This window comes from Lepisosteus platostomus, chromosome 4 (genome assembly GCF_059453375.1).
Source record: "Lepisosteus platostomus isolate fLepPlt1 chromosome 4, fLepPlt1.hap1, whole genome shotgun sequence".
In the NCBI taxonomy this organism is placed as follows: Eukaryota; Metazoa; Chordata; class Actinopteri; order Semionotiformes; family Lepisosteidae; genus Lepisosteus; species Lepisosteus platostomus.
The window spans coordinates 64,896,711-64,924,222 of NC_142614.1; the positions used below are offsets into that span (position 1 = coordinate 64,896,711).

The 27,512-nt window shown below is 37.7% G+C and overlaps 1 protein-coding gene across 1 annotated transcript in view; it reads right to left on the reverse strand.

Moving 5' to 3' along the window:
* Positions 1-823: 823 nt before the first annotated feature.
* snx30 (sorting nexin family member 30) overlaps positions 824-27,512 on the reverse strand; it is a 30,352-nt gene continuing 3,663 nt past the window's right edge. Inside the window, exons 2-9 of the mRNA XM_088630250.1 lie at positions 19,597-19,785; positions 17,467-17,577; positions 15,920-16,078; positions 14,628-14,823; positions 11,930-12,129; positions 10,081-10,167; positions 9,680-9,832; positions 824-6,965 (exon numbers count right to left, since the gene is read on the reverse strand). Of these exons, the coding sequence (XP_088486376.1) occupies positions 6,894-6,965; positions 9,680-9,832; positions 10,081-10,167; positions 11,930-12,129; positions 14,628-14,823; positions 15,920-16,078; positions 17,467-17,577; positions 19,597-19,785 (1,167 nt within the window). The 3' untranslated portion in view covers positions 824-6,893. The remainder of the gene's footprint in view (positions 6,966-9,679; positions 9,833-10,080; positions 10,168-11,929; positions 12,130-14,627; positions 14,824-15,919; positions 16,079-17,466; positions 17,578-19,596; positions 19,786-27,512) is intronic.

Here is a 27,512-nt window from a genome sequence, read left to right on the forward strand (position 1 = left end):
CATAAGTACCCTTATGTATTGTTTTCCTTACCATTGTTAAGCCCGTTACATTCAACGAATAATGTTGAAAATAACAGCCAGGAAAACTAATTTACTGCAGTGCTGTCCTTTACTGGACGCTGGAAACTAATCAAAGATAATTGAATGCTTTCCATTCGCCATCTGTCAGACCACAATGACAAACAATGCAAAGTTATCTGCTTTACCCCGACAGCCTAAGAGGTATTTTGATCAAGGAAACCTCTTTCTGATGACCATACTATTACCGAGATATAATAAAAGAGGGAACTTTATTCATCAGTTTCACTGGACAATGACAGAGGTGTTCAGTAATATATACATACCACTGGAGTTCATTCAGTTAGCACAGAGTAAAAGCCTTCCAATTAACCTGAGGTAGTTAAAATGGTAGCTCACAGCTTACGGTGACATTCAGTAACTGTAAAACGTAAACTGACATTAAACCTCTCTGGCTGAGCAACTAAACCAGTTTCCATTTGCAGGAGGGTGCTAGTTCCCCAAGTGCAGGGGTGTTTATAGCATTTATAGCATTTTGACAATGCAAGCTTAAAGAGAAGTGCAACAAAATTACAATGTATTATAAAGAAAATAATTAAACCAGACGTTAAAAAGTAACCAAACCAGAAGGCTTGCTCTTCCTTTATATTTCATCAAAATTACTTGTAGAAGGTGAAGAACACAAATTGGAGCAAATTAAGATATTTGTTGTTCTTGAGGTTTTTATTAACTGGATTATAATTCTGCTAATGACAACAAAGTGTAAAATGAGGCATAAAAATAAAATAAAACCAAATCATGTGGAAAGGTTTTAGGAGAGATTTTATTTACCTCACTTTCTCTTATCTTTCTCTTCAATGTACACAGTAAAATAAAACTTTTACACAAGTGTTATAAAACAGCTCCTCATTTGACAGACAACAAAGAGCTTGAAGCAAAATAAGGTATTCATAAAACAATGCATTTCTCAGAGAATCCAGAAGACAGGATTCCTTCACTTTTAGAAATTTTTGTGTTTTTCTATGAGGGGGTGCTCCAGAGGAAATCCAGAGGAACTTAATTACTTGACATAAGAAGCCTGGATTTCACTGTGGACATTCATACATAGTAAAACTCATTTCAGTTTGTACAGGCCTCTTAAGAGCAAGTTAGGCGTTTTCCTGATGGTGAGTCTTGACAGTTATGCAGTGTCATTCTTGTACCTTTTAACCAAAGTGAATTCTCAAATGAGAGGCACAGTTTTTTTTCCTTCAATGAAAACAGCAAGTGCTGTTTTTATTCCTCCTCAGGCAGTGTCTTTGTCTTCTTTGAACAAACATCAAAACCTATCTTGTTGAACAGTCTATCATCAAAGACATTTGTATAAAAATAAGAATAATTAAAAATATCAAAAAGAAGTAATAAGTGTTTCGGGCCTTTGTCACTGCAGATAATTTTCATAGTGCTTTTTTCCTCTCCTTGTTCACAGTTAAAGTTAAGAGAGTTTGTTGTTTTATATGACCGAGACCCCTGACATTAACAAATTAAATCACACGCTAGCAAACTTACAAAGGTAGTTCAACACTGTAACACCAAAAATGACCAAGTTAAAGTTTTAGTGGAAGGCAGTGTAGAATTTAAGAGAGGCTCAAATATAGTTAATACCTATGATCAAGAATTTTAAAAATAATTATGCTTTATTGTTTGATATCATAAATTAGAATAAATGTAAATATAAATGTAGCTTTGAGTTAGTAGGCAATATTTTCATGGTGTGATATATGTAAACAACACTGCATAGTTACAGTAAGATTTTTAACAAAGCACAAGTCTCCTCAAATATAAGGAGCAGTCTTTTTTTACCCAGCCATTACCTTTATGATTTAAATGCACTGTTTGTTTGACAAGCTCTGGCCCAATGAGCCATTCTGTTTGGTGCTCAAGGAATTCCCTACCTAGTAATTCACAGATAAACTCCCCCTCCTTATCATCCCTTCGTATGGAATGTGCCAGAGATGGAACTGGAAATATAACAAACAGATGTCTGCCAACTTGTCATATGAGTTCAGAGAACAATAGCACAGCTCCCACATGGGAAAAGACGTAGCATCATGCAGCCTGACACACAACTGTCTTTTTTTCTTTTCTGGTCAATCACTAAAACCCCCAGGCGATGAAAGGTTTTGCTAGCCCTTAAATCTTTAAATGTTGTGCAGTATTCAGAGATTATAAAAAATGCAGAATTTTCACACAGCAGAATGAGCTAGCGTGGAAAATGCATTTTCTTTGATAACTGTGATTTACAATGTAAATCTAAGCTGGATGGCTATTCTGAGCCTTATTTTGCCAATATTTCTCTTAGTATTTTAATGTGATCATGAGTTTGTGCCGAGAACAATGAAACAAGTGTTTGCAGAGTCTTAATGTTCATGGTTAACAATTCCAAACCGTTTTCAGGGAGTTTAATTCACTATTTTATGTCACCTCTTTACAGACAGGGGAGTAAAGGAGGGGTGATACACTTTTCTGACAGTGGGAATGTACAACCTGAGAGAACTACTGTTTTTTACTGCCAATATAGCGAACTTTCCTCCACTACCCACTGGAAAGGCAATATGCAGTTCATGAACAGGAAATTAAAAGGCAAAAGCCAATTTTTTTGTCCTAGGCCAACATTAAGAATATCAGCTGAGTAAGTATTTAGTAAAAGAGCTCTAAACCCGTCTCATACATGAAGAAAGCACAGGGCAGGCATAGTACCATTCAAGATTTTAAAGCCATAAAAGTATACTGGATTGTCATGCTTTGTATAACTATACAGAGGACAAAAGCAAGAGCAAAATCATAGATTAAACTGTACTTCTTTTCCCATCACTATTTCGAATATAATTCTAGTTTTAAACTGTTTAATTGTGAAAAAATGTCAGTACAGTTTTTTATACATAGTACTAGCAAATTCTTGTAATTTGTATCTGGACTTTAAGTATAGACATGTTTTCACATAACCAACACTTAGACTTAACATTAAAAAATACAAAAAGCCAAATAGGACCCACTATACCAGGGGAAAATGGAATCCTTATATCTGACTAATTAAACAATACATGAATAAATTTAAAACCTGTTCTTTCCAATATAACCTTCTATAAAGGAAGAGATAATGAATTTAGGCTCACAGATCTTTTAAAAATACAGATTTCAACTGTGAATTTCTGTAACACTGATTTGTCCCAATTAAATGAAAAAACAATCCTTCTCAGACAAATTATGCATCCATCTGGCTCTTCTCTATTTAAAGTTATGAATTAGTCCAATACATAAGGTAGGTCCAAGACAGGCATACAACCATTCAGGATATTGGTGGACAAAATTTAATTTGCTACGAAATACTTCACATCATTCCACAGAAAAAGATACAGGGGCAACAACGACAACCGCACATTTTAAGCTTTGATTTTCCGGTGCTTAAATAGGGTTTAAGTAGCCTGGGAAAGACAACTGTAATCAAAGACAGACTCAAAAAAGAAAACCAAGCACATTTTAAAAAACTAGAGCTTACAGTTGTACTAGTGCCTGTATACTACCCCAATTTAACTGGAGTAGGTTTTAGGACTGGGAAAAAGCTAATGTATCTGATTTTCACTTTAAAGTACAGAACAGGGGGTACTATTTTTAACAGAACTAATTATCATTTGAATACGATTTCTAACAACTGACAATGTTATTCTGAAGTGTAAAAGATGCAAAATGTGCCGATATATAATTTTCTCACCTACTTAATTAGTATTCTGATACAAGATCCAACACTGTTGTGCCTCCAATGGCCTACAAATTATGCATAAATTATATTATTGGAAAATATGAATGACAGTAAAAGAAAAAAAAAGGTTTTTCCCCACTGCCTTTATCAAGAGAATATAATTTTTCAAGCTCAAATCTGTAACAAAACCCTACACACCTCAGTTTAAAACAATTTTTATAAAATTGCAAGTACATTAGTGTCAGCTACCAAATTAAAATGTCACAACACCACCACGGATCTACTGATGTCAACTCCTCCACTAACATGCTAGTGTTGTACACCCAATCATTAATCCAATGCAAAACCTCCCAAGCTAATGTATAATGTAGTCTCAATAATGAAAATAAACAATGACAGAAGTATTAATGCAAACATACAGTATTCACTCTATACACTGAAGTAATATAAACAGAGCAGCTACAATAAAAAAGTTCCTCAAAAGTGCAGAATGTAGCCAAGACTCATTATCAATATTATTAGTAGTTTTACAAATTTATTTTGAGTGTGGAGATCATGGCCAGTGACATCCCCAGATCAGTGGTGGGCTGCACCTTTTGGCTCGCATGTTGAGATGAAAGCACTTGAATTATTAATCATTTAAAATAGTTTTCTCTATTGCAAAATGTTCTGACGGAGGATATCAATGAGTAATCAGATCTATACATCATGTAACTAATGGTATTTCATATTTTGTTTCTAAATGAACTGAGACTTAATGGTTTCTAATAAAAAACATTTTAGGGCATTTACGCTGGTTTTATTAGATTATATTAAAGAAAGCCAAAGTCATCACACACTTCATTTTATGTCGTGCCATGCAAACTACACTAACCTGTACCTTCACTGCAGCCTAAGAGACAATAGAAGTACTGTAATGGTTTCTCAATGTTTTTCTAAAGCATCAAATTAGTTCACACATCTTATGGAAAGCTGGGTACAAAGTGCTTTACCACAGTGCTGCAAAATAGATTAATGCAAAAGTCTGGACAAAATCAAAATTCTTATAAAGACTAGAAGATCCCTTTTTGGTTCTGCAAATCACATTGCATTGGCATATATATAACATTCTATTTCACCAAGAGAAAAACAGAGCAAACTAGTGTTTCTCTAACTCTCCCTTTCCAGTGTTTTCTTGCAAAAAAACACTTATGAAAGGAACACCTCTTGACTCTTGACTATAGAAGAACAGACTGGAATACACATATAACATGCAGGGCCACCAAGAAAGGAAATAACATTTTTAAGTCACTGCTAAAAAAACGTACGAAAAATAAAAAGGATAATGAAAGATACATGCTTAAGAGGTTCCTACTTCCCATCTTCCCCAATATGGGCACCTTTCACTTTCGAGAACTTGCGGTTTGAAATTCACAAGTCCTTGTGTAAAACCATGGCAAACTTTGCGGTTTCGGTCTTCAGATCTTCAGGTGCCTGTGGGTAATTTGTGTCCTGAAAACTTTAATTTAACTAGTTAACTTTAATTTAACTAGTTGTTCTATGAAATTATACAATATCATTCCTTTTGACAGTAAGATTCTGTATTATAATTAACTTGATAATGGGACTTAAAGGAGGTATGATCAGTCAAAGAGCCTTTCCTTTATATTGGATCGCTAAATATAACTTATACCTTGAAGGAGAGTTCACTTTTAGAACAAGTACAGGAAATGAATAAAGCATTTTACCCCTAAAGCAAAGCAAGAAAAACAAGTCCTTCAAAATTCAGGAAATACATGAACTCTTGTTTTTTACCTGCAAATATTGTGCACATTTTATCTGCTGCTCTGAGTATCTTGCCCCCGAAGCAGAATAAACTTAAACACAATCATTTAATTATTAAATAGCCTAAACTAGTTTACACCATAGATTGTAAGTTTCACTTTGGAATTTCTTGGTCTTTTATAAAAACTAAAGCCTTTTGTTTGCTGTTATAACAGAGAATTTTGTTGGAGAATTTTGCAAAAAATATCATCAAGGAAAATGTTCAAACAAGAGATTTAAGATGACGGAAGTCAGATTTTAACCTTATGCTCTCATAAGTAGTTTGTACTTATTGTATTTAACCTTAAATGAATTCTTCATTTAGACTAGGAGCTGACTCCAAGCCATCATTGGAGATGATTACAAAAGGCACTCATATCTTAATCACAGAAATTCTTAAAAATGCACCGAACTCTGCAATGTGTCTCACATATCTTAAGAAGAAGGTTTCTCATTTTGTAATCAAAGATGTGGCACACTCTTTAATCTCTCAGCATAATGACAACGCAAAAAGAAACTTATGCTTCAAGAAACAAAATAACTTTTTCAGTTCTTCACTGCTCCAGGCAAGCCCAGCAGACCAATGTCCAGTATGTTTTTGCTGGCACTATTGTTAAGCATTTTTAATGAGAACTCTGAGTATTCAAACAAAGGCCTTATTTCTTCAACATAATCAGGAGACTAAGTTCTCAGTGTCTTTGGCCAGAAGAGATGGCACATTTCTTAGGCTGACACAGAACACTAGAATAAAATGTGAAGTTGCACTTGAAAAATAGTAATCTTTTGCAATTAAAGGCCCTGCAGATTTGAGTAAAACAATTTCTGGCCTCTCAACTATTTGCTTTTAAAAATGATCAGTCCAGTAGCACAATAGTGTTATTGAATATCGAGAACTTTTTTTGTTGTTGTTATAGTTTCATTTTCCTTTACAATCCTTTGAATGACTGGATCCAAAACATCTACTCACCCAGAATTACCCGTCAGTGGATGGCTGGGTTAGTGAATGAACCCTGTGAGTGAGCTGAAGGACAGGGAAAAAGTTCCTTTATTACAAATAAGAGTAAGAAGAGTAAATCCACGTCACACGACCACATGGTAGGATGGCGGGCAGGTTGGGTTTAAGAAATATGAACACTTTCTTTTCAGAGAGAAAAAAAAAAGTCTTGGAACAAGTCTCTGTAAAGTTCCCCTATCTTCACTTATGGATCTTCCACAAGAACACGAGACCAGAAAGAAACTAGTCAGTTCTGTGGGGCTCAGAGGCTGCGCCAAGAGACAGGGAATGGGTAGACAGGAGCACCGGGGGGGTGTGTGTGGGGGGAGGGGGGCACAGTCAGTTCGTCTCTCCTTTGGCATCTTGTTTATCCTGTAGCAAAGGAACGATGGACTCCCAGGCTGCAAGGCACTACAAAGCAAAAAATAAAAGTGTTTGAGCCTAGCCCAAAACCTATGGAGAGTAATCCTTTAAGTGAATTGTCATATTTATAAAGCAGATTACGAACTTGCTACATCACCTCCTAATCTTTTTCATTGTAGGCATGAGACTACTGTAACTGGCAGATAGTGACCATCATTGAACAGGACAAATTCTAAATAGGGAACTAATTTATTTTAAAAAGTAACCCAATACACCGCCTCTTTAATTATCTACATCCATATAAATGTTCTAGTCATTTATAGTTTGCCTATCAACTAAAATTATGGTATTATTTCTTCATTGGAACATAAGAGTGGTTCTGTTTTCACATGTAGCCCTTAATACAGTTTTTATTGTAATCCTGTCAAAAGATAAAGAATGTTGGTTTCAACACTTGGAATCTCCATTCATTGTTTTTTTTGTCTATGGACAGTTTCCATTTAGAAAAAAAAAACACTAGAGTTCTTTTTAGCTCCGTCAGCATTTTAAGAATAAGCTCTTCATATAACCTTTGGCAAAGAAAACATCTATTAGCTGCTTAAGAAATTCTACAGCAGTTTCCAGTTGTGAACGCATTTTTCCTACATGTGCCAATATACTGCAGCCTGTAACCATTTCACTAACAGGACTGTCTTCAGACTGGAGAGGGTACAGTATTAACAGTATAAGCAGAGTGAGTCTTTATTGTAAATTCTAATAAGATAAGATCACTTTATTAGCCATATATAATTTCTTGCATTAGGAATTTGTCTTTTTCGCATACCCCAACTTGCTCTCCATGAGACACACAGAGTGCAGGGTCAGCCATTGTACAGCGCCCCCGGAGCAGTTGGGGTTAAGGGCCTTGCTCAGGGGCCCAACGGATAAGGATTCCTCTGCCGGCTGCGGGATTTGAACCGGCAACCTTCCAGCCACAGGCGCAGATCCTGAGCCACAGAACCACTCCGCCTAATATATTGTTACAGCCTTAGGTGACTTAGAAGTGTCTTAGATTTTAGATAACATTTGTGACACTGGGAAGAGTAAACATTTCTAACTTCAAAGCAGAGAAGGTGTTAGCTGAGGCCTGGGGTCCCTTGAGCAGAAATAATAGGGCAAAAAGACACAGTATAAGTTGACCTTAAAAACAAGAGGAGAGGGAGGACCAGGAAGATGAGGAGACCCAAGGAGAGGAGAGAGAAGTCCAGAGGAGTTGGGACTTGAAGCTTGTGCCAGGCGAGAGCCCCCACTTCCTGATCATCCAAACAAAACCTGACTGTAGCTATGTATTTGAACCTTGTTAGAGAGGGTGTGCTTTTCTGTGTCTTAGGGAACTTGGGTTTCCCGGGTAAAAGAGACCTCAGTTAGAAACGTCTTTCCCAATTAGGGTGCATTTTCTGGATATAGGCTCCCATTTATTTTGTGGCATCCAGGGTGCAGAGAGGGAGATTTAACTGCAGGTTACTTTTTATTTGGTTAGAAGGCATCTCATCTCTTGTGTGGCCTCTGTAGGCATATTAAGAGTTTAGATCTTAGTAGCAGTCTGGGGTTTTCTGTTTGACCAGAAAGTTAGGCCTCTGAAATACCTTGTCTGTAAATACTGTATACAAGTAGCATGTTTTGTTGTGTGTCGTGTCATTGTTTAAAAATATCTGTCCAGCCTCATTTGTAACAATATCATGTAAGTTGGTGCGTTGTATGTTTTGTGTCTTGTGTAGTTTATTGTAATAGATACTTGTTTTAGCCAAGTGTGCCTGATTATTACTACTCTCAACAAAGCTGTTGAGAATTCATGTGCCTCTGATTATACAAGTCGCGTAGGTATAGAAATCACTTACAAGTCAGGGGTTATGAATAATTATTTCACCGATTGACTAAACCGCTTAGTCAATTCCTGATTTTGACCAGTTTCGTAACCCCCCATTTTACAATATTATATCATTTTGCCATTTCATGTCAACAGATTTAAAACCTACAACTGTTCTCCTGACATGTATTTAATGGTAAGAAGGAGTGCACAGAATGGCTCTGCTACATTTTTTGAGGGGAGAAGAGATAACATTTTTTAAATTACATACACATGCAATCTGAAGTCATTAATTGGGTGTTTACATATTGGGTCACAACCCAAAAGGAGAGAATGAACATATGTACTGTACATATGAACAGGCTCCTCCAAACATTTTTTTATTATTTTTTTAAATTATTTTTTTCCAAGAACATTTTCTTGATGTTGAAATACAAATTCAAAAGACTTTCCAGTTTTATTTGAATCCTGCATTAAGCCATTTATTGATACGCTATAAATTCCACGGCAATTTATCCTCCAGCACTGACTGGAGGATAGATGCGTCCCCTACGGACATCACTGCAAGCCTGCAGGGGGCCTGGACAGTCTAAATTTTACCAGGGGCCAAGAGAGCCCTAATGACCAAATCCCAATCTTCTTTCAGAGGCTGAAACAGAGCTAGTCACACGACCCAAACTTGAACTCATGGTGACCATCTAGATTCCAGAGCTCAACCTACACTCAGAACGAACCCCTCTACACGCTCAGCCACTTGGGAGATCTGGTGAGAACACTGCCTTGTGGCCTAAACAGCATTTTAAACCCAGGTCTCTGGTCCAGGGAGTCTCCACAAAGATCCGGAGACTATTCAAAATCCATATTAAAATTTCAAGGGCTATTTCCATGACGTCTATGCAGACCACTTGTCTCCCACCTTTTCGTAACACTGGATGTTTTTGTCAGCCATCCCTGTGAGCAGTTGCCTGAAATCCTGCCTCTTGTTGTTCTGCCAACGGTCCCAGTCCGCCTTCAGGTCGGCATTGAAGCACTCCACTCGGTCCTGGCATTTCTCAACGTCTGTAGGAACCTGAGGAAGACAGCAATCCAAACAGACAGTCAACCTGCTACTTTAATTGTCCTTAGAGAACTGGTTTCAAGATGGGTTAGTAGCATTTCTTTGTGTGCTGCTAAATCCTGTTTTGACATTGTTACATTTCCTGAGCATCACTTCCCCAGCAGTAAAAAGCAACCCCATTTAATATGGATTTTGCAATGTTGAATAATAAATTCAGCAAATCATGACAACCTGTGTAAATGTGAACTTGAGGCACTTACCCCTGTTCGCTCTTCTTTTCGGAATGCAACAGCCTCTAGCTTGGCCTCATATTCTGCCTGAACTTGATCCCTTTTCTTCAGAACGTTCTGAAAAATACCAAAGCAGGTTAGGGTACAGACGCATTTTAGCAATATGATAGTATATTAGGTGCAGAAGCTAGAATAACTTTTGATTTCTATGCTGCTCCTGTAGGCGAAACCTGGGATAGTTTGTAATCATGGCTATTCACCAGTTTAAAGCAAAGGACATTTCATCCAAAATGGAATTAAACCAGAAATTCAGCCCATTTCAGAATTCACCATTTGGAAATAACACACTGTACCAGGTACCTAATTGTTGGTTTTTGTGTTACACAGTCTTCTTTCTTCCAACCAAGGGAAACCCACTATCAAATCAAAGTTTTCTAATTGGTCATTAGCAGATAGATCACACTTCTTAATTAAATCAGGCTCAGATTTAGTTAGGCTACATTTGTCTTTCAACCACTGTAAATGCTCTATAAGGGTAAAGCCATACAGCAATGATGCAGCATGAAAGTATAGAAATAATATTTTTTCTAAATGGAACGGTGGAAAGTGAACATTTTCACTATTGAAAATTGCTATTTCACTATTGCTCCTTCCAAGCTATTTCGGTTAAATCTTCAAATGGAGAAAAACTCCATTTATATCTCTGAAAAAAAATATATGGATTTATTAACAATATCTGACCATAAGATCAGACATGATTCAGTAAGATGGAACTTGTCATTCAATCCTCAATGGGAAACAAAACAGCAGCCTTTTCAAGCAAACCCAATCAGAACAGTTACTGATTTCAAATTGGAAACATCCTTCACTACGTCATCACATAATTGCAGGTCTCTGACATTTAAGAAAATAAAAACAGTTTTACAAAAACTAAACCTGCTCCTCTTTTCTATTCTTCAAAATGAAAGTTTATTTTAGTTCTGGAAACTATTAACAAACCACAGATTATATAACTTTTTGTGTGTGTCCAAGTTAAATATCAGCACAATTCCATCTGCTGATTTTACAAAATTAAAAGACATGCAGGGTTACTTAAAAAGGGTGAATAGAGTGAACTAATAAATACCTGTACAGGGAGACTTTAAATGTAAGACAGAATGGAGAATGGTAAGCAGAATTATTTGTGACTGAAGGTTTTCCTTTAGTGGAAACTTTTTGGAGCTTCCCTCAGTAGATGCAAATTGTCAAGAAGCCAGAAAGAATGGCTCATTGTATGGAAAAATAATTATTCCAGGTTATTCAATTTTATATTTTTAGCCATTTACTGTCAAAACGCTACTAAGGAACACTTAAGATCATCAAATTAACCACACCCAGAATTAGAAACTGAGCTCTGGGAGCTAGAAACACTCTATAAGTGACTTAAAGCAAATTGCTTACAAAACCAGTCGCTTAAACCTCTGGTTACTGTTTGTTGTGTACTGCCATTCCAGATAGCCATTATGAAGCTAAAGTCACTATATCATATATGTTACTTTATCACAACAAACGTTATATGTTTTATAATGTATAACATTAACTCAGATGGTACCTGCGGCTCAGAAAGGGAAAATACACACAGTAATTATCCCAGTTTTTAATACAGTATAACATTCATTGTATGAGTGTATGCTCAGTATTTCCTGCTATTGCAAAGCAGCTGCTTCTGCTTGGAAGTTTTACAATTTCCCTAACGTTTATAGATAAAGCCCATTTACACTGCCAGGAAGTGAATATGATGGTCTTTTACTGGACTTCCAAAAGGCGTCCAAACCCCCCCCCAAACTAAAAAGACTGCGAGGTGCCCATGCCGATTCACGAGAAAACTCAGCTGCTGTACCTTCATGGACTCGACATAGAGGACGTACTCGCGCAACACGGGCAGGAAGTCCTCGCTCATGTCCTCGGTGAGCTCCTCCAGGGCGGTGCAGCAGTTGGCCACGCAGCCCGACACCCCCTCCAGGGGCTCCTGCAGCTCAGTCTCTGCGGCGGCCCACGTGGAATACACTGGGCCGTACTCTCGCAGCTCCACCAGGTATTCTGGCAACGCAGAGAGGCGACACAGCGATTCAACACACAAGCTCATAGCCTGTACACCACAGAACCCCCGGGAGCAGGCAGGATTGTCGCTTGTAGCACAAGGCAGAAGCCCAGGCACAGCTTCACCCTACAGGTCCACAGTCTGTGTGAACGAGTACTCCACCGAACATTTTGGCGCGTTTTCGAGAAGGGAATCTGTGGCCTTGGTAAAAGTTTCAGTCACTTGCATGACAGTCTGCAAATGGGCCTGCACAATGCACAATGCACAAGACAGCCTATCAGCCTGCCATGTTTGGGCCAGCTTCATTTTCTGCTCTGCACTGTGGCAGACCTGTGCTATTTCTGTGCTGTGGCTGGTAATTATCATACAGAAGAACTTGGCAACTCAGCACACCCCTGCTGAATCCAGTATGGCTCATCTGTTACTTACAAGAGCTGCCCCTATGGACAGCACACTGTTTTTGTCAAGGACAGAAGTGCCACACATTTTTTTGTTTCAGCAATACAACACTGAACTAGGTAAGAGTGAAGTCAAGACTATTTAAAAAAAAATATTGCACATATGCCTTTAATAACTTTGTCAAATAAAAACTGAAGCAATGGTAAATGTACTTTTTAGGACTGCAGATTATGCTTTAGTTCTACGTAGGAGTAACATGTGCAAGCCATTTCTGAAGACAGAAAAGCACTTTAAAGTTCTGGTTATTGATGGTGACTGTGGCATGTTGTGACCAACAGGTACTGCATATTCTTGTTTGCATGCTGTGGAAAACTTTTTGGCCTTGCAATCATACTGGGCGTGGCTACACGAGGGTTCATGTGCTGGTGCTGAAATTTAGATGTTTTAATAGTTTGTTAAAAGAAACTAACCCCAAATCATACAGTCTATACTACTTTGATATGTGAGATTTAGAGTTGCAAATAATATTTAATTTTTATTCTTACACATAAAATTGTAAGGCATCACACACTTTAATTTAAGTCAGTACTTTGTGAAGCTTAGCTGATATATGGAATTTTGAAAAGTTTTTTTTTTCTTTGTTATTTATTTTTGACTAAATTAACTACTTTCAGAGGTAAGCATTTGAATGATTTGAGATTATTCTTGGCTAAATTATTGAATAAAAAATTATTCTTCAGGCCAAATCCAAAAAGATTTATGATTCCCGTACCACACAGCAGCCAAAACAAGTAATAATACCAGATATGTTGTATTATCTGAAAAGAAATGGCATTTAGGAATGGTGGAAGAGCCCAGAATAAAGAGTGGTGATATTTGAATTCTACAATGGAGAGTGTAGAAAGCCAGAAAATGATTCATGAAAAAATAAATGCTTGGTTTTATTTTTCTGACTTGTTGTCTAAGAGTTTAAATAAAAAAAGAAATAATATATTCAACATAACCCGTAATTATTTTAACTGAAGTGTGAAACCTGGAGGAACAAAAAGTTTGTTTCAAGCAAATAATTCTACTGGAGAAACAGATCTGTTTTTTTTTTTTTAGTGCAATAATATTGGACAAATAAAGCGGTTAGCAGTCTTCTGAATTCAAGCCACTGAGGCGGTGATTTGTAAGAGATTGGAACATTCAAGAATCAAAAGGAAAAATTCAATAAGCATGATAGATTTGCGAATAGATGAAAATGGACTAACTTCAGATCCGTGAACCATTTGTATGTCTACTATTAATTATTCATAACCAAGCACCTCTTTTAATAAACTAATTGAAATATATCACAGCATCTATAATTATCTATAAAAAGAATCTATCAACATGCAAAATGGAAATTAAACCTGTCAGACATCACACACAACTAATATGAACTTTAAGGTGCTCTGCAATATACATTTTATTAAGAAGACATTCTTAACACATGGATTTGGTTAATAATTTAGCCAGCACAGACTTTTCAAAAATAAGAAGAAATAAAGCATCCGTCAATTTTCTAACCGCTTCTTCCAATTCAGGGTCAAGGGGGAGCCGGAGCCTATCCCAGCAAGCAATGGGTGCAAGGCAGGGTACACCCCAGACAGGACACCAATCCATTACAGTACACACCTACACAAACACACACACTCACAACAGGGCCAATTTTCCCAGAAGCCAATTAACCTACCAGTGTATTCTTGAACTGTGGGGGGGAAACTCAAGCAAACACAAGGTGAACAATCAAACTGCACTCAGACAGCACCCCAGGTCTGGAATTGAACCCAGGGCCCTAGCACTGCGAGCCTGCAATGCTAACCAGTGCACCACTTTGCTGCCCTAGAAATAAAGCAATATATGTTAAACATATAATAAATCCAGAAGCAGAAACCTTTACTGACATCTTAACATTGTCAGTGAGCATTTAGTAAGCTATAGCAGTGAGCATGCAAACTGTAGAGGTTTAAGATAATTCACAGAGTTGCAACTAGTTCATAGCAATGCTTTACATCGTCAAGGCAACTTTGTTTCACACCACCTAACCCCAACAACCTCCATCTGAGAGCCCTACCTGATTGCTCTTTGATGATCCTCTGAGCTATTCTGTCAATGGTGCCCAGCTTCTGTGTGAACATGTCCAGGTAATCCCCCATCGCGGCAAACTCCAGGGGTCTCCCTCTCAGCTTGTAGCCCCCCGTGACGTACTTCACCGACTCGCCCATTTTCGTCAACAAGGCCATGCCCTGCTTCTTGTACGAATTGAGATCCTTGAGAAAAACAATATTATTATTAACAACAACAATAATTCTTATATAATAATTTATATAGAACTCTTCATCCCAAGCACCTCCAAAGTGCTTTTACATATGGGAAGGCAGACCCACCTGGCAGCCCCACTAGAAAGAAAATCAAGTAGAAAAGTAAGACTCTGCTTCACCAGTTGAATGAGGGAGGACTGACAGCTCAAGCCCACAGTGGGTTTTAGCCAAGACACTGTCATTTTAACACCCCTGTTCTTACAGCCATGGGATCTTTAATGACCAGCTATTCAAGACCCAAGTCTAACATCTAATCTAAAGGAAGGCACCTCCCCAAACACAGTGACCGCAGTCACCATACAAGACTTGTTGGAAAGGTGGCACCCACTGGTCTACCAATTCCACTTACAGCAGTACCCTGGCTATCCCTGGGTGTCTTCCCTCCCAGTTCTAACTTCTAACTTTGTCATCTAACTTCTAAGCTCTGACCGATCAGGCGGAAGAATCAGCAGCACATCACAGGCATGTGGTAATCGTCCCAATTACTATGCTAACCATTACTGATACTTTCTCCAAATGTTCTCCCGTTGGGAGACAGTGGTTGTGAAAAGAGGAGAATGATATGATTCTATGTACAGTACTGGGTTATAATGGTAGATCAACATTCTTCTTTATATCCAGTAATGCTCATGCTCATTAGTAGACTACTATCTATTCCAACACTGGATTAAAGAAATATCAATCTTCAACTTTCTAAAGCAAATGTAGAAGATTTCTGTAAAAATACCATATCTAGATTTTGTATTCTTTATTACAAATGTTTCCTACCTATTGTCCTGTTACACTGTTATCTATATTGGAGTTGGAACTGTCAGTATTGCTATCTTTTTTGTTATGAATACTGTGTGCTCTTTCTGGTAAATAACTTTCCCATTAAAAAACTAATTATAGAGTAAAGCAGTCTTATTCTACTTCTCTTTATTGATAATCTACAATTACTTAAATGTTGCTTTACAGAACTATAATCAATCAAATCTCCTCATCCAAAGTGATGCACACATTTTAAAAGAGATCTTTTAACTTAACCAGCTGTACTGGCACTTACCTTTGCTGACAGAAACACATTGAAGTGTTCATTAAAGGACAGGACAGGATGATCTGCTACCCTCCTCAGAAATTTGTCAAGGGCCCTCCGTCTTGTTTCCACAAACTCTTCTGAAAACCTGTCCACAACCCCTTTCATCACAAACTTCTCAGGGAGAGGCTAAGAAGGCAGAAATGGGACAGGAGTGACAAAGTGAAAGAATCAAAAGGCAAAGGCAAAGACCTAAACGCTCTATTAATATTTGTTAGAGCAAACAAAAAGAGCATAGAAAAAAAACTAATTAGTTCAGCCTTGTCCATCCATCCACTTTCTAAACACTATCTAAAACAGAGTCTATCCTGGCAAGCAATGGGCACAGAGCAGGACACACCCTGACCAGTCCATCACAAGACCCACACACACACAAACAGGCACACACTCACACTAGGGCCAATGAACACATCAGTTTGTTTTTGGACTATGGGAAGAAACCGGAGCACCTGAAGGAAACCCATGCTAACACAAGGAGAATATACACATTGTTCACGGACAGCACCCCAGGTCCAGTAGTCAACTCTTGACCCCAGTACTGACCACTGTGCCACCCATTCAGCCTTGTGATGTAGGCCAATCCAGACACAGTTAACAAGTGCAAATGGACTGCCCTTACCTACTTAACTCCTTTTTTTTTTAATGTTCCAAAGAGGGAGGCACGGTAGCACAGTAGTTAGCATAGCTGCGTTGTAGCGCTGGAGACCTGGGTTCAACATTCCTTTGTGATGTTGATAGACTGTCAGAGATGCACTGTAGCATACAGTAATTGTCTACTAAGCCAGATCAGTAATAACTATCAATTCAGTATGATTACAGTAGAACAGGAAAAATGCAATTAAACCACAGAAGATTTCTTTGGACTTTCAGCCTTCTTTTCCCTTATGTTCATAATTTGCATCCTTAGATGCAAAAAGCACTAGTTACTGAATAGAGTGAAGTATTCCTGATGTAGATACTTGACTCACGGGAATTTTATCCAATACAGTAGCACGCTACAGCATTGGTTGCATTTGTTCTGAAATTTAAAGCAAGTCTGACATTCTAACCCTGTATCAAGCAGCAAAACTCTTCTGTCTCACTCTCTAAATTTACAAATAAATGATTGGTGCATACTGCAAATTTTCAACCTTTCCATACTGTCCTAGACACCCAGCCCACTGAAATTTTAATGTCAGCTTATTTTTTGTTTGCTCCATTACACGCAGGGGTGCTTTTTTCTACTTTACAGACACCCATGGAGGTGCTCAAAAGGGAAATCCAACAAATACAAATCCAAGAAATAAAAAAAAGTGACTCAGACACAAAGTTCATCCTACTTCTTTTAACACTTTTTTTAATTTGGGAAAATATGAAGAGAGGAGCACTTGAGTCATCCTCAGGGGTGCACACTGTAAATTACGCCGTTGACTACAGTGAATTGGAACTTGTTGCTATCTGCTGGGAATACTGGGAATACAGCCCAGCGACAACAGAAGAGCACCGTCAATGGAATCGGCTATGTTTCTACTACCTACAGGAATAAGATGTGTTGGCTGACTCTCTTCCAGTTTGTTTCTGAGCCAGTCGAAGTCTTGATACCTTCGGCGCACCGAGTACTCTGGCAAGTCAAACTCTGTCCTGGTGGTCTAGACACAAAAGCAAAGAAGACCTATGCAGTATATATACATAATATATAACACTATAGATATAGTAAGAGCATAGCTAGTTCAAATAATATGGCAGCCTTAACTGAAACATGTTCCCCATAACCATTTGGGGAACAGGCTGTTGATCTTATTCACCTGACCAGAAGACAACTGGTCAGATTCGAATTTAAAAACCAGGAAGCAGAGAAGTAGCTTTGGATCATGTGTGGTACTTCTCCATTTCTGTGCACATCTCAAAGTTTGTGTTGGTGGCCCGTGCTCCGATTTAAGAAAAACTTTCCCCTCTCATACAAATGATACTGTCATTGCAGAGTCTCTTAACACAATAGTTAAAACAGCAGCATGGAGTATGGGCATAAATATATTTGTTCACATCATAACGAATTTCAAATCAAGCATAAAATATTACTCCCATTTTCTTCAGGAGCAGTGAGTGGCAAACAACCTGCACAGAAACACAATACAATACAAATTTGGTTATAATATGTTTTAGAAATCTTAAATTTTACATGTCTAAATAAGAAGATGTTTAGGTGAAATCAACAGTATCATATGCAGTAATTACTACATGTCCACATTATTTAAAAAGTATATGAAAAGGTTTGCCCACAATATTCAGTTTCTAAGGAGATCTTTGTTTTATCAGTTTTATTACTTAGGAAGTATTTAAATAAATCTAAATATGATATTTAAGTGTAACAGAACCAAAGATTTTATTTACATAATCCACCATAAAGAATGATGATTAATCAGGAAACTGCAGTTTGGAAATAAATCACAAGTTAGCCCATGACTGCAGTTTTACTTTAAGAGACCATGATGAATCGTTAATCAAGAGGGAACAAGGCTGTTGCCGAGATACCGTTTGAATAAGGCTGGGAGCTCAGCTCATCCTGAGTTATAGTCATACGTTTTATGTATTATACCCATAATTCTGTTCTGCTGGTTCTAATGCAAATACACATCCCATCTTCAGAGAGTCCTTTCAGCACTTTGCAGGTAGCTAGATCCCAAAACCTGGATTCGATGCACTCTTTTGTCAAGACAGTATTAGAGTGTATGTTTACCAAAATCTGCTCAGCTGTGCAAATGCTGGAAATATTTTCTCTTCTTTCCGCTTCTTCAATACCAACAAATTGAGCATTGCACACTGCAAAGGGAAGTGCTTGTTGGAAATTGGCTGCAATGAAATTAATCACTTGGATAACTGTGCAATCCAAATCCATAATGAAGTATCCATCATGCACTTCATTCTTCATCTTTGTATCGCACACAAAACATAAGGATGGGGTTCATTTAGGATTTTCCACAGAGAGATACCTCTGAAGTCTTAGAGGTGACTCAGACCACATTAATGAAGGTAATTCCTTTTCTACAACCTCTTATACCATATGACCCAATTTATACTTCCACAATACCCAATACCATTAGGCTGCTTGACATTCCAGAAAGGTGACAGCAAATCCTCCATTTTGTATTCTACTTGCAGTTCTAATTAATAACACAGGGCACTGCTGTTCACACATTGGAGCTCCCTTTTAATCTTTGTCTGCTTCCACACTGTTAAGAGATTTCACAGGTTCAGATTTATCACATATTTTGCTCCTTGTAAAGAAAGATATTTTAATCCTATACAGTAACACAAGTGACTCAGCTAACATTCAAGAAACTCAGTTCATCTTTGCATCAGACTGTTAACCTCCATTCTATTCAGTATATTAATACAGAAAAGTAGAGAATACCATCACATGAAGTTAATGCTACACTTCATAAACTTGTAATTAGGCTCTCTAGTCCACGGAGCCCTCTACTCTTGATAAACGTCTGTCATGCAACATGATGGTGCTGACCCTGGTGATCATATTTACCCTAAACTACAGAATATCTAAGGAGGCTTTAACATTTCCCAGAAACAGCACAGCACATGAATAATTGACAGAACACCGATTTAATCAACCTCTGTACCATTTAATCTCAAATATCCCCCAGTTTCCTCACCTTAGTGGTGACTCTGTAGGTAATATACGTCTCCATGGTAGAGACATGCTTTTTTGGATCGTCAACAGTGACAAAGAGGTCCCTGGTCTCTCCATCCAGGTCGTCGTCAAGCTGTAGTCTGTTAAGTAAAGAGGACGATGATGCTGGGCTGGATGTATCTACTGGGGTGCCGTTGGGTAAACTCAAATCCTGAGCAAGAAAGAAAGATACATTTATTTCCTGAGCTTTTTTCTTCAAAGGATAGCAATCTGAAGTCATACAAATAAACACACTGATCAAGAATCATGCCAGTGTCAATAAGAATAATGCCACTCAATCATCACAAGCAATGATCCCCCACAAGATAAAGTTCCTTTAACAAGAGTACAAACTTATTTAAACAAATATTTTAAATGCAGTGTTCATTATCTCCCATAATGGAATTACATTACAATTCAGATCACAATTCGTATTACAAAGTCATTCCATTTCTTCTTTGCCCAGAGGGCAAAGGGATAAAAATACTGTCCTGAGCCATCTCACTAATTGAAGGAAGACAACAAAAACAAGGAAACTGAGGCTTTCAGTCGATCAACTGCTGCTGTCTGCAAAAAGAGCAGACCCCCTGTTATGTTCTGCACAGCAGTGAGAATGGTTTAAGGATATCATAGGGATAAGCCCTTGGCTACACTGCTTTGCATTTCTGAAGAGTTTTTGGAAGGAAGGTATCTTACAAACAGATTAGCAGTCTGACTCTACGGATAGAAGGATGACCAAAGACGTTTAGGTAGGGGTGTTATAATTTCTGTTTTGGAATTTTTATTGCACTACAAATAAAAAAACACTTTTTACCTGAAGGCTGCATGTCTTTTTTTCCATGACCTACATATTTAAAGATATCCGTTATGTCCCCCTGCCCCTGGGGCCATAGTATGTAACAAGTGGCCTCCAAATACCGTCCTACGCTACTGCGGTCACCACAAGGGGATAATTTAAGAGCATTATGCCAGCAAAGGCACAATACCTAACACACAGCAACAAACTGGTGGCTTGGAATTTGGAAAGCATTGGAAAAGGATGTACTGTACTTTTTTACATGAAAGCATTATTATTTCCCCAAGTATTTAAAATGTTTTTTTGCTGCACTTTGTAATATCACACAGTGCCTCAGTAATAGCTTGCACCCCAGCAAATTGATGCACTTCATTAACACAGGACAGCTACAACAAAACCCCTTCACCTAAGAGACACAGTCTTGAAAAACATACAAGCAGCTGCTTTTTTTTTTACAACCACATCATCGAAACCTTTCAATAAATTAAATCCTTTGTTTCAGGATTAAGCTCTCATGAGACACCCCTGACTGCCCAGGCATGCAGTCCACAAGAGGAAAACCCATTCCTGCAACAGGCTGAGACAGAATGAGTAGTGATCCGAGCGAAGAAGAGCTCTGGAAGCTCCAAAGCTACTGGGACAAGCAGAATTCAATCTATTGTTTATGTGCTTTTTGGCTCAGGACACTAATCAGTGCAAAAAGGCAAAGAAATATGTCAACGACTCACATCAGTGTCAACCGGCAAAGCCCAGAGTTATTCCCGAGAAGAGCTTGGCATAAATATCTATGCTGGCCATCTGTACAGTATCATAAACTCTTGGAAAAACAACAGTTAGCAGCTTTCAAGGTAACAGTGCTTCTCCACATTTTTCAGGACTATTGTGGGTTAATCACAATACCAAAAAAAGATAAATCCCATAATCGGTTATTTTACTAAACATCCCCTCATTGCATTTTGTTGTTACAGCACCTAGATCTGGAGCCCTGCAAAATTTGAATTCTAGGAGAGTTTTCCAGTTTATCCTCAATCCCTGTGTTACAATCGGCCAGTCTTCTTCATAAATATCTGCATCAGGCCTACACAGTGCACAGACAATGATGAGTTTCAGTCTGCTCTGCTTACATCTGTTTATTTCTGTGTGGCACACATTTTTAATAGTGCAATAATGGCAGTTTTTCACCGATGGATCATGGTCTCACATTCACAACGTCACCTTAGCAGATCCTAAGGACTTCATTACCAAAGCAAGTCCTCACTGACAGTGTGGACATACTGCGTTTGTTAGGTCTCTCATATCTGGATAGATGGCGTTTTACCAGGACCTGCAGCAAATGTGTTGTGCTTCCACAATAACTCAAATTCTTGTAGTTTAAGATGTTTAATTGCTTTTTTGTTGGGAAAAAAAGGACATAATTGTAAGAAAACATTCTAGTGTCTGCTTGTGGGAGTGGTTAAACTCATTCCATGAATTTCAGTTGTGCTTTTTAGCACTGCTAGCACTGTTTCTCCATTATCATATATCAATTTAATGGTATCAACGGTACTTACATAAATCAACTAATCTAATGATCAATATATTGTCATGGCATGTGATTTGCAGTGCTTTAGAAGCAATATTCAAAATTAAATATAAACCAAAAGAAAATCTATAAAATGTGACCAAATTCAGATCCTCCCTATTGAGGCCTAGCAATTTTTCCAAATCAAAGCAAAAGCACAAATGTAACTAACACTTTAAAAGTAGAATTCATACATGATGTCTAAAATTATCCATCATTGTTTCTACTTATGCTAACTAATGAAGAAAAAAAATATTGCCTACATGACATATCAAAGCTGGTAGCAGGGAAGCACAAGAGGACAAAAGATTATTTTAAAAAAAAAACAGACAACCTAACGTTTTTAAGGAAGCCACACCATGAAAATATCATTTTATCTTCAAATCAGCAGTTTCTGGTTCTCTTTATTTCATTACTTCCTTTAAGAAACTTTTTTCTTGACTCATCAGTTAGCGGATATGTTCGTCAGACATCATTTGCTTTTATTTTTAGTTTACTTGCAGTGTTTAACATTTTCCTAATCATCTACAACCAAATAAGTATGATGCCTCCCGACAATTTCCACTCCATTAATGGTCATGGATGAAACAAAAAAGAATGACATTGTAAGCAGATATAAAACACAATATAAAAATACTTTAAGAAGGAAGAATATTTAACATAAGATGCAAAATCTTTTAAACAGCAAATTAAATCTGTTGTTCTAACATTTTCAACGATAGTCAAAATATATTTATATTTTTGTCTTTGTATACACAGAGTATGTACAGTAACATCCTAAAATACAAAAAAATAACTTTCCCGTTTCTCATGTGTGAAGAACAATTACTTCTGTGCTGAGGGAGAAAGACTTATTAAGAAAGACTTAATACTAAAACTCTTCACTTAGGATTTAAAATTGATCATGATAAAAAATAATAAAAACTACCATACCACAGACACAAGATCTGTTTGTACTGCTTCTGTGAACTTAACTTACCATGTTGAATCCCATGACCCTGTATTGGATGAAGTAGTTAGAGAATGGATGGATGGAACTAAGAATGTATCTAATCCGAAGCTAGTCTTCAATACCTGAGAAGGAGCATTGTTAAATCTACAAATTAGGAGAAAAATCAAATCTTCTATGAGGAGAAAAAAGTCACACTAGTGACCAGAGAACTAGTATAATAAAGGGTTATTCACATTATACTGTTTTTGCTATAAAATAAAAATCAACTGAGCTTGATACCTGGACAAACAATTCCATGATAAATAAATAAATCAGTCCTCATTTTGGAAACTGCTTTGATAGACCTGAAAGTTTGGATCTATCTACTTCATGTTTACGGTGAAGAAGAAAGCAGAACACTATATCAAGACTGTTACTCCAGACATGATTCATGAACCCCTCCTTCATTTATTCCAAAAACAACAAACCCATCAATTAGCTTGGTAATCCCCCCCAAAATAAATGTTTTAAATCTGAAGTCAAACTCTAGGAGCACTGTACCCCACCCACCATCCCCTGAGCAGCAGTACAGACGCAGAAGTAGATGAGCACGTGATCACAGGTGAAAAACAAAATTAAGATTCCTTATTCCTGTGATTCTGTCCCTCACCACAGATTCCACTTGCTGGTAAAACTCAGTAGAAGTTTACACACTGCTTTCAAAACAAACATTTCCATGGCAACAGCCCTTTTTCGGGAAATGGAAACTGGGAAAAGGTCCTGGATTCTTACATCGGCTTTTTGTATATTTAATATGTTCTAATGCGGCAGCTCATGTGAAAAAGCACCACTTCAGTCTTGGCCACTGTAAAAATGGAAACGTCACTTTCCAAGTAGCTCAATCAGGCAGGTTCAGCTAAACAACCAAAAGCTGCTGCTGAACTGACAGGATCCAACCTAATACCATTGTTCACAGATCTCACAGACAGGGCTTAAACCCAGGTAGGCTACCATGATTGGACAGGTGAAGTCAGCCAAAGGTTCTTCTGTCACCCTTGGTAGACCAGCTCCTGAGATTTGCAAAGCAGAACTGTGCTACATTCACTGGGTGAACTAAACACCATTGTTTTAGCTCAAGGTTGCTTTGTGGAAAAAAAAACAACCAGTCTTGGTCTCAGAGGATTAGTTGTAAAAGGGTAAAAAAAGTGCTCATTCTTTACAGGATGAATACAGATGTGTTTTAGCCTTCTGTGGATATTTATCATTGCCTGACAAAATCATTTCAGTCCTTCTTTTTCATTAAAACGTCAATGTCCACAAAGTGGTGATCTAAATGGATTTTTTACGGAGGTTATGATAGTTCTGATTATGTCTGAGAATAATAAGAACCTTGTTTTTATTGCACCTTTCATAACACATCATCTCAAGATGTGTAATGTCTCACAGATAAAGATAAAAAGTAGCTTTTAAACTCTTGGAAGTGTTTTTTTTTTATTGTGTTAAGTGGAGGAACTCTTGGTCAAACTGCTAAAAATTACACTGAGCTACACAGCACTGCATGAAGCATTTTTTAGAGGCGTTTCTGTTCAATATTTGCAACTGCAAAAAAGCTTTTAAAAACTGTACCAAAAAGATATCACTCTTCAGTCACTCAAGGGGAAAAACTACCTTAAGCAGATGGCATGGTGCACTTGGTACAGGTATATCCTGAACAACAGTAACAAAGCCTGCAATGTTTAAAAAAAAAAGAATTTCATAAGTATCTTCAATAGGCATTTTGCCATTGTCTGGCAAAAAAGAAACTAGATTAATGATTAATGAATTGATATTTGTCTACAAGTCTATCTTCTCATCTTTCAAGCATGTTTCTATGTCTAAAAAGATTTTTCTTCACCAATCAAAATGACAGGAACCATTATCTACTCTACCTTGCAAGGTAACTATGTTAATTAAGAGGAAAGAGACTAACAAAATGATGCCATCTGCTGGCACTCAAACCAAGAAAGGCAGATTTTATTTGCTAAACTGTGTTTATATACCAGTAACCGTGTAAATAAGAAATGAATGGAAGCAACTTGTGAGGGTCTTTTTCTTATTGCTATCGAAACACCTGGCTAAATTTGCTAGCACATAAACACAACTTTCCTTATGTAAACAAACCATCATTTTTTTAAACTGCCCACAGGGTAAATTTGCACTCCCAAACAGCGTGTGAGATTTAACTTTCACTTTTGTTTGTTTTTTTTGTGAAGAATACAAGAGGTATAAATGCAACTGAGTTCTCAGTGTATAGAGCCTGCACAACCTACAGTCCTTATATCAGGGGATCTCAGTAGTGTCTAATTTGTTTTCAGCAGTTAAATGCTTATGTAGTCCTTGAACTTTCTGAGAAGCAATAATTTGTTAGTAAATTCATGAAAACAATTTATGAGATTTTCCAAATTCCAGGTGTATTATTTGCCACTATTTCTCAATGACAGTATAGTGGAGACACAGATCTGCACCAAATAAGGACAACCATCCTGAAGGTTTTATAGATTTGTTTGCATGATCTACTGTTAAAGATTTGGTAACTATGTGCAATTATTTAAGAATAATAGAAAGCTAAGATGGATATCAGTAGTAAACATCCAATGGTGAAATTGTGTGCAATAATTACATTAACCATTTTTCTTCGTTCTCTCATCCGGATGTTTCTGGAGCTATAAAAAACATTTAAAACATCCTTAAGCAACCCAACAGCACGATGCTACTATAAGGCAATGATTACAAGTATAAAAAAAGAAAGGTTAAACAACAAAAGGCAAACAGAGTGGTACCAAGGAATGAAAACAATCCCAAGCAGGTGCGATCCAGAAAAGTATGATTCACACCCACATACTGGGTCTTGCTCAAGTGCATAACACAAAAAAGCACTGTATATAATAAGCTCTGAAGTCACATAGAGCACTATAATGTCACTTACACAACAAAGCACTATTATCATTTACAAAGGGAGTGGGAGGTAACAGAGCTAGCTTCCAAACAGCAGCATGAATAGCATTAGTTTGCAAACCGACGTACACTCACAGTGCATAACTTCACAAGATTCCTTTTCCACATTGTTTACACACCAACAAGCCTCTCGTGAGTCACCGTGCTAAAGCATCCCTGCTGGACTTCCCCTAAAGTGTGCTCACACTAATGGACCTCAATGCTACACTGTCATCAGCTTTACATGTTTGCAAACTTTAGGACGGTACCGAAAAGAATGAATCAAAATAGAAACAGTGGGATTTTTCACTGCGTGAACATGAGAATATTTACAAAGGAGAAGGCCGTTTGGCCCAAGAGGATGGAAGTTCTGTCATTTCAGCTGGCCAGAGTGCAAAAACAGCTGTTACAACCAGTGGCGACTGGACACCACTGCTGGCACAAAACAGCTTTTTTTTTTTAAAGAATAAAGATATAAAATTCTAAACACAGATATGCATTTCAGAACCCTTACAACTTCTCTTTATTTTGTACTGGGTTGCGATACGTTATCTGTGTTTTCAGGATGTATTAGCAAACGAACAAATTTTGCCATTGTTTTGCAAGAATGTCAAAGGGGGCAGATGGAGAATTCTTGGTAGTAGCCCTGCTTCACTCACCCACACAGACTTCTGGTATTGCACACCTCAAAGGTTATCAAGCATGGTAGCCTTCTTCTGTGCTGGAATTACATTGTAATACTGCACCACACAGAAAATGACATTTTGTAAAAGAAAAATAACCAGATCGGATTAATTTGGATTGCAGCCACATGGCCAGGTGGGCATCCAGGTTGTAACAGCGTTACATAGCAGTAATCCCTCATCTGCCTGAGGAAAAAGCCTAAAGCCACCATTATTTGGAACTGCTATCTCTCTCATGAATAGGACCTTTCTTACAGCATTTTGTAAAGAGGCAGGCCCCGATTGTCACTACAACAAGAAAACATCTTTGTAACAGCAAAAGACATATTTAATGGCTTGGCTGAGGACATAATAGCATCTAAAGGATTATTGGAAACACTCTCTGAACTGGAACAAAATTTCTTGTGATGCACATACTGTAAGAGGCATAGATCAAGTCCAGCTGATGGACACACTGATAAAGCACTTGATAGATGAAGCACAGCTAATGCAAGTACAACAGGCAGAATCACTTACAATGGATCACAAGGACTGTCAAATATGTTATGCAGGTCCCATAATGCTAATTCCAGTTCCACAAAATCTGTTCGGCCAATTAACCAAACTAAATAGGTATCACTCTAGTGACAGTGCAATCATAGTACTTTGAAACAGAGGTGCTACTTAAACTAGGATGGCCACCTGACAGCCATTTTGTTCTTTAGGAAGATACGCATCCTATCTTGCCAATCTGGGTGATTTCCAGACCACCATACATTTCTCAAATTCCAAACTACTGCTGTATCAGAACTGCTACAATGATTTAACTTAAAGTCGACCTCTTTCATCACACTGAAATCTGCTTCAAACCTGCACTTCACATGTTGCTGTAACACTTTCTACACCCACAACGGGTTGCCACCTGCATAGCAAATTTCACCCTATATTGCCAACTGCTGCCCTTCTTCAAAAGGCC